The 8,804-nt window shown below is 43.5% G+C and overlaps 1 protein-coding gene across 1 annotated transcript; it reads left to right on the top strand.

Annotated features, from left to right (window-relative positions):
- Window positions 1-5,636: 5,636 nt before the first annotated feature.
- On the top strand, window positions 5,637-8,401 carry hsd17b1 (hydroxysteroid (17-beta) dehydrogenase 1). The gene is made up of 6 exons (XM_035181089.2): window positions 5,637-5,991; window positions 6,723-6,884; window positions 6,963-7,142; window positions 7,297-7,390; window positions 7,493-7,676; window positions 8,121-8,401. The coding sequence occupies exons 1-6, from the start codon at window positions 5,895-5,897 to the stop codon at window positions 8,274-8,276; spliced, it is 873 nt and encodes a 290-aa protein (XP_035036980.1). The 5' UTR covers window positions 5,637-5,894; the 3' UTR covers window positions 8,277-8,401.
- The last annotated feature ends 403 nt before the right edge of the window (window positions 8,402-8,804 follow it).

Here is an 8,804-nt window from a genome sequence, read left to right as displayed (position 1 = left end):
AGTATACTTTTACTTTTAATACTTTAAAAGCTACTCCCTTACTTTTACTCAAGTAGAAAACTTATTGTGGTACTTTTACTTTTACTTGAATACATTTTTGTCCATTTATTTGTACTTGAGAAAAAAACGTTTGAGTACTTCCCCCACCCCTGATGTCTACACTTAGTTGTAGTGTTTTCAGGCCCAGATGTAAACAGAGTGTATCCAGGTAACCAGGTGGGGTGGAGTGCACCACTGATTCCATCAGTGTCTGTGGGAAGACAAGAATGCACATGGGGCTGCGTTATTTAGATGTGATTCAGACAACAATAGAGTGCGACCGACCCGAAGGAGAAGAAGAAGAAAGAGGCGGTGCCAGCCGTGAGGGCAAAACGAAGCCATTTGGCGTGAGAACCACACTCACCGCCGACAACGATTTGAGGCGCATTCCAGCGCGGCTGAGTCACTTGCTGTGTCCCGCCACACCAGCCTTCACCTGATTTCCCCACATCACAGGTGAGGTAGTGATGCATGGAGTGCCCGGCATTCTCCGCCTGCTGCACCTGGAACGCAAAGACAGAGAGCCAAGTCAGAAAAGATAGAACACTGAAGTGTAAATACACTTGAGGTATTCTTTTGTTGTTCCTGATGCATTAATGCGTTTTGACGCTGCTGTCTCCACCGGTATTTTCGTAACTACGCCAGCAAACCTCTACTGATGAGATCTGCACAGTCAGAAATTTCTCTTGTACGTTATCTAATGAATTGGATCTCGCAACGGAACAACCTCCGATACAGAGTTCAGATACGTTTGTACCTGTCCAACAAACAAAGGTCCACATGATGGTGCAGCTGCGTGAGCTATGCGTATATTGAAACCGCTATCAGTGCTCTGAGCCAAATACAGGTCAGGTCTAGTCCTGCGGCCTTAAGGCCCAGAAGGGAGCAGGAACAGGATGTCCCCAATATAACAGCGAGAAAGAATGTCTTGAGCGCTCCATTCGAGACGGAGGGGACATTTCCCATGACACAATCCCCTGCCGTTTCCTGGAGCTCTGAAGTTCTGTGTACAAACAGGACCTGTGGAATGCCGGAGCGACCAATGCCACTAACGTCAGGCAGCGGCCCTCAGGGTTACAGCTGACGCCATAAACCCACACACGACCTCACACCGTATATCAAAAACTCGGGGAAAATATACACATATGACAGCCTTGTACCCCCGACCTTTGACCTTGCTCTGCAAATGGAAGCATTGGCGAAACTCTTCCCTTGGGCCCGGAGCACGATTATAATCTTAAAATCTTGAAATATTAACGTCTGTGTATTTGTTTCCCTCTGTCGTGGCTTTGCTGAGCACAATGAATTATAGACTCGCAGCTCTTTCATTTCAAGCGGCTCAACTTGCATGTAAATAAAATTCTAAAACGATTAGGTAGGAATAAATCCTGCAGCCATAATGAAACTATACTTTGTACATCATAAACTGAAAATGTGCTGACTCTGCCTCTGTATACAGTACGGGTGTTCAGAACCATTCATACTTTCCACACGTCTTCTCCCGTTTCAACCATGATGATTTTAGCAGAGAGGAGCGAGGCCCTGCCGCCTCTATATTACCTTGAGAAAAACACACTCTGCGCTTCTCAGGTTCTCTCTTCTCCCTTTATTGAAGTAAACCTGCTGAATCTCCGTGGTCGTCACAACAGAGCGATGCGTCTCTCATCGGTTGTGGTTCATAAGCAGGAATTTTAAGATATATAGCTCCTTTAGCATGGGTTTTTTATCATCCTGGATTAGATATTCTCAGAGGAGGGAATTCTTTTTCCATCTCGCACTCCAGTGTCAGTTGTCCTGTGCGCAGGATGAGTTTCACAGAACAGAGGATACTTTCTATTTACCACATATCCCTGCATGTGCAGCACACAAGAGCACAAGACCTCTCTTAATCGCTGGCAGTTGACTTTGGAAACCTGTGCAGCACTGAGCTACATGCACTATATGCAAACATGTGAAAGGAAGAGAAGAAACTCTGGAAGCACGTGAGAAATATCAGCGTTCCAGGTCAAACACGTCGTGGGTGAAAGAGTTGAAGGGGCTGCAGACTTTGATGAATTATTGGAGCCACGGCGGAAGAAAAAGATATGGATTCAATGTATCTGCTGTTTGTTGAAAGGCGAGGCAGCAAAAGGTCACAGACGGAAACTCAACCTCATCACACGCAGACGCAGGGTTCTAATCATAAAATCCATCAAGTCCAGACCGCAGCAGTCAAACGGGGGTTTCATAAAGTGAAACCAAACTCTCTCAGACAGGTGGGGAGGAATCAAATTGATATCAGATGGGAATTCTGCTGAAACATGAACCGGTTGGCAAAAGCAGCAGTTAGGAATCACCTCAGGAGACGTTTCTGTCTTATTCTCAACTCAGTCACGAGCGTTGTTGTGGTCAAACCATTTGTCCGCATTTTTTATCGACCTTAAACATTTAACGTGATTTTACTAAACCCGAATGGTGAAGGATAATCTGACCTGCATCTCAGGATGTCACAATACGGTTACTATTCTAATAGATATGTGAAAAAAGTCTTTCCTGTTTCATAATTTCAGAGCTCATGTGGTTCACAAACATTTGCCAAACGTCTCGCCACAGCCCTGTCAATCAAGTACCAGCCCATCAACATGACCTGCCCCACATGTGAGCATTTAAAAAGGTGCCATTGTGTATCAGTGTTATGAGAGAGGCTGTAGGATGTTACTATATATTGCAAATTTAACTTTCAATATTTAGGTTTGTGTGGCTAAAGTTTAATTTGTGCGGCCAGTCAACCTTTACTTTTCAACCATCAATCTTTGACATGTGTTATTAAGTATTTCAACTTCTTCATATAATTGTTTAAAGCTATTTCAACCATCCAGTACTTTTAGCATTAGCTATATTACTTTACTTTATTACTTTGAGCTTGAACCATCAATCTCTCTAAGCTATTTCTAACTTTTACTATTACAATAATTTACTTTACAGTTTTACTTAAAGCAAACTGCGATATACATTTAGCTATCCATTGTATTTTAACCATTACTTTTAGCTCGCTTGCTATCTATTTTTCATGCATTCTTAGTTTCAACCCAGTATATAGCCTTTTAAATATAACAAGTATCCACTCACACCCTTGCATCTGCAGAAATACCCTCAAGTAACCTCTGGTTGGGAATCGCTCACGTATATTGTCTTGGCATCATTTTTAAGATCATCAACAATTTTTGTTAATCAGCTTCAAAAGCTTTTGAAACAGGTTCAGGCAAACATCTCTGAGAAATGTATCTGCGTTCAGTTGTGCTGCCAGGTATGGCGTGAGATTCAACTTCACCGCATCCACCACGTCTGGTTTCTGATGTTTCACTTCTGCTCATCAATCTCACATGGGACATCCTGTCGGGTACATCTGCTCGTGCAGCCCATCTGCTTCTGCATCACAAACCTCGCACTGTGTCTACACCGTGACCTTGTTACACGTCAGTCCTGGAACAGCACAATGTGACTGGCTCGGCGTGGTCGTCCACAGAATGGAGCACATGAATGGACTCACACCAAGGAGCTGTTATGCTCTTTCCTCCTGCAGCATGAGCAGATATGTCTTTCTCTGCAGTCACAGTGCAGAATTCATGAATACTCCATCTCATGCATATCACCCATGAGCACGAGGCCGGCCTGCTGCCTCCGCCGGCTCCAACAAATGCTTCACTTTTCTCCCAATGCCACTAAGACACACATCTGTGCACGTAGGACGTCCTCTCTCTCTCTCCCCCTGAGCAACTGTAAGGTCTTCAGAAGTCTATTTACGCTCAGCACTGTGGGCCAAACTTGTCCAGGAGGTGTTTTAAAGGCTTATCCAGACCACTGTGTACCTCCCCTCAACTTCCTGTGGCTAATTGCGGGGCTACAAGGAGACTGAAGGCCAAGTGAAGAAGGAAGCACCCTGAGTGCACTACACTGGACCACACCATGCTGGCAGGGCAGACTCAGAGAAAATTGATAGATGAAGTGTTGCCCATACTTCTGAGTGAAGCCTGAGAGAGAGAGAGAGACAGGAAAGGAGAACGAGAGCTTCTGCTTTTTCACTCAAGTTACAGCAATTTACATACAGTAGCAACAGAAACTTGGCTGTGCCTCATCACCTCTTACAGTCACAACACAATATGCATGTATGCATACTGCAAAGTACAGTGTATTAAAGCCACATCACCCCGAGCAAGATAAGATTAAAAGAAAAGAAAACACCCCGATGAATACAGCAAAGTGCATAAAATCTCATACGTCTGAGGTCAAGCAGTTCAAGATTTTTTAATGATGCCCGGGAGCTGCAGATATTTGAAAGAGGTTCAATTCCTGGTGTTATCTGTCCCACAGACTCTGGGAGCACGGCCAAGCTGATGCCATCTCAAGGGGAGGAATTCAACAAAATGGCAGGAAATTCCAACTTGGTTTTCTCCCAATCTTCTTTCAAATCATGCTGCTGAAATGTTGTATAACGTTTATTTATTTTTTTCATCCTTTGTTGACGATACGGCCTGTTTTTGGCTGTAATGCACATGAGATGGAAACCAGTTAAAGGCAATATATTACAAGAGAACTGCCCCAAACGATTGTGACACAAATTCGGTGCAAGGTTTGTCTACAACAACAAATTGAAACTGCAAAACAACTTTCATGCAATAATGAAAAAATCTAATCTCATATTGCTTGTTCTACAATCTACTTGGGAGTTCCTAGAGATGAATAACATGTGTTATGCAATAATTCATCCAAACCCAGCACAGTGTCAAATTCTCATTTGGAGCAAAGAAGAATTACGACTTTACAAACTTTGGTACACATATGTAGGAGAGCAGGAGCAAAGTAATCTCTCCCTGAGGTTGTGTTGCCACCTAGTGAAAGCTCACTGACATGCACATGTTGGTACCCTGTAATTGTTACTTGTACTGTGTAAAAGACAGTTCTAGACCAGATATGTTTCCTCTTAGCTCACATTAACCATATTTGATTTGCAGGTTTGTAATGGTGTCTAATGCTTTAAATGTCCAAATCCTAAAACCATGTGATCACAAATGACAAAATGATCATTGTGACATTGAAACATATCATAGTTACTCATTCTTAACCTCAGGAACAGTATGTGTGAGAAATTATTCAGCTTTTTCACCAGCCCATAAAGACTGTGACTTTCAGTTGAAAGTTTTTCAGAAGCAGAAAAATTGATGATTGAGATTATTTTGTCACACATTCCAAGAGCTGGAAGAGGCACGGCTGGATGGCCTACTGACTGTTGTGTGTGCTTTTTAAAACTACCATAGCTGAATGGCCACAATTGACTCAACATCAATTATGGGAAAAAGGTGCAAGTATTAAAAATCTGAAATATTTTTTTAGCTAAATGACGATTTCCCTCCTTGATCCTTCAAAATCCACACTTTTGTTGTCAGCCTCATTCTGTTGACACATATAGTGCAGGAGAGATATTTTGGCGTTTTGCTGCCACCTGCTGCTCATGTCTGTGGTGCAATTCAAAGCACAAACAGGTAGAGCGCATCATGTACCTGGCTTTTCTCAGCTTTATCCCCATTCTCAGGAGGAGAAGTCTCAGAGCCGTCACAGAAAAAGAAGGGAATGTTTCCCACGTCTGACTAGAAAAATCAAACTACATGAACAAGGACGTGAGATAAAACGGGAGGACTGCAGGTGGCTGATAACAGAATGATGTTTAGGAGTAACTGGCCTTGTGATGGACTGACAACACTGACAATCAGAGTTTTCACATGCCTCCATCCTGCTGACTGACTCCTCTCAAAAGTGTCGACCTCACTTGGCTCAGCCGCTCTCTATTGAAGCAGGAGGACGTTGGCGAGCCGGGCTCCATGGACAAGAGGGTGGTGCTGATCACGGGCTGCTCCTCGGGGATCGGACTCAGCCTGGCAGTTCGGCTGGCCTCTGACCCCGACAAAAAGTTCAAAGGTAACAACGGGGCTAGGGTTTGAGATGTACTTTTGCTTTGTGACATGGTGCATTATAAAGCTGGAAGAAGCCATTAGAAGATGAGTGTGGCCATGGAGGGAGGCAACAATACTAATTCAGGCTGTGGCATTCAGACAATGAGGAATTAGCTTTAAAGGGGCCCATGGTGTGCAAAGAAAACACAGCCTCCGCAGCCTTGACATGCTGACACAAGGCATATTGGCTCAGTGGATTCATGGATCACAGAGATTTCTGTTCTCATCTAACATGAGTGGAACCCACTGTGACCTCTCTGAAGTTAGACGTGAACATTAACTGAAGCTCACGTCTTGTATCTGCTGGATTTTATTAACCATTATTAATATTAGTGGTTGCTGCATGAATAGCTGAGTAAGTGTATGTGCTACTTGACTAAATAAATGTCTCGACAGTTTGTATAAAGCTGGTTGTTCGCTTACTAGAAAGTTGGTGGTAAACAGCTCCTGACGGCTGTGCCAGCAACGTGGGAATGATATGTGATAAATAAAACAAATTGAAAACGCTGTGTATGGAAGTGCTGTGGGAATGTAATTTGTATTGTAAAGTGCTTTGACTGGTCAATATGACTAGAAAACTGCTATATAAATACAGTCAATTTACTATTCTATTTGTAAAGCCTGTATTTGTAAAGGTGATTTAGTCCGATGTGTGCGTTTCTTTTTATGTGTCACTGAGTGCTGCTTTCTGTTTAGTCTATGCCACGATGAGGAACCTGGCTAAGAAGGAGCGCCTCTTAGAGAGCGTGAAAGGCCTGCACCAGGACACGTTGGACATCCTCCAAATGGACGTGACGGAGCGTCAGTCCATTCTGGATGCGAGGGACCGGGTTGTGGAGAAGCGGGTGGACATTCTGGGTATGGCCTCGTGACCGTCTGTTCTGATCAGGATTTGACATTTTTGTGTGCCAATGAGCTTGTCCTCGCTGCTTACAGTGTGCAATGCTGGTGTGGGTCTGATGGGGCCTCTGGAGCTGCAGTCCTTGGACTCGATGAGGCAGATTCTTGACGTCAACCTCTTGGGAACCATCCAGACCATCCAGGCCTTCCTACCGGAGATGAAGGCGCAAGGTCAAGGCCGCATTCTGGTAACAGGGAGCACCGGAGGGCTTCACGGTGAGTTAAGGAGTCACTGAATGTTCAGCTAAGTTCCACACGTGCAGTTTCTGTAATGATTGGATGGAGGTCACGTTAGCAAATCATGTCAAGACTTGCCGCCATGCATGAAATTGCCAAAATAACCTGTCTTGGTACTTGATCATCTCTATAGGTCTCCCTTTTAATGAGCTGTACTGTGCCAGTAAATTTGCAATAGAGGGAGCATGTGAGAGTTTGGCTGTTCTCCTGCAACACTTCAATATCCAGTGAGTCATTCGCTTCCTGTGTTTAGAGACTAATGGCTGTGAAAAGTTTATTAGCAAACAATCGATCAGGAGAAACTATTGACCCGATGCTTCGTCCTGCAGCGTGAGTCTCATTGAGTGCGGTCCAGTCAACACGGACTTCCTGGTCAACCTGCAGAAGGCGGAGCTTGGGGATTCATCTCTCCAACAGATCGATACCCACACACTCGGCCTGTATGAGAAATACCTGCAGCACTGCGACTCTGTTTTCCAAAACGCAGCACAGGACACAGAGGACATTGTAAAGGTGCGTTGTATATTCAGAGCACATCACGACTGCATGTTTAACTAATGTGGGAGTTTAAAGACTGATCATTTATTGTGGTATTTAAAATTTTACCCATGAGATACTTGAAGCAACACTTCTAAATCAAATCAAGTGGAACCGTCTACCTCTGTCTCACAGGGCTGTGGTACAATGATTCAGTAATTTTACTTTTTTTTCACTGAATTGCTTTTTCATGCTATTTTATACATTTTACTAATCAATAAGATGATATATGTACATTATATAAATACATTTTTCTGCAAATACTGTCTGTGAATGCTCACAAACTTTTTTAATGAAGGCAGTTTGCATTGTATTGCCACTTTCCAGAGAGGATAAGAACATTCATATGATGTATATATAGCCTATGTGTCACTATGAGAGCAGCTTGACTTATGTGATGTGTTTGTTTTTCTCTCCAAGGTATTTCTAGAAGCCATCCAGTCCCCCAGCCCTGCGTTCAGATACTTCACCAGCGGCGTCGTTCCACCTCTTACCCAACTGAAGATCACAGAACCAGACGGCTCGCAGTGCATCCGTGCTATGAGCAAAATCATTTTCTCAGCCGAGGAGAACTAACTTCCACTCTAGCACATGCAGGCCTCTGCTTCATATGTAGACTCTGCCTCCCTTTACTTTAGATACAGAGGTAGAGATTTTGCTGTTTTCATTATGTTTCCTGGAATAAAGTTGATGCTCTCTGACTCACTCGTGTCGCTCAACTGGAAAGGGCAGTAAATTCTGTATTCTGTGTTCTGTGGAAAGAGTTCACACAAGCGCTGGATTCCATGCTTCTATTTTCGTGTGTCCCTTATCCGTATTCACATTTCTTATCACAAAAAAATACAAACATAGACAATTTTCTGTGGTTGGTGAAGTAATACTTGATAAGGATTTTGTGTTATGATACAACAACCCTCCAGACATGAGGAAGTGTTCTTATTCACTCACACACACACACATACACACACACACACACACACACACACACACACACACACACACACACACACACACACACACACACACAGCTAGGCGTATTTTCACTTGGGAGTTTCTGGACACATTGTGAAAGAGAAAACACTCGAAGAGTCTCATTACATTTTT

This window comes from Hippoglossus stenolepis, chromosome 16 (genome assembly GCF_022539355.2).
Source record: "Hippoglossus stenolepis isolate QCI-W04-F060 chromosome 16, HSTE1.2, whole genome shotgun sequence".
In the NCBI taxonomy this organism is placed as follows: Eukaryota; Metazoa; Chordata; class Actinopteri; order Pleuronectiformes; family Pleuronectidae; genus Hippoglossus; species Hippoglossus stenolepis.
The sequence above is the reverse complement of the archived record's forward strand: the minus strand, read 5'-3'. Positions and strand labels throughout refer to the sequence as shown.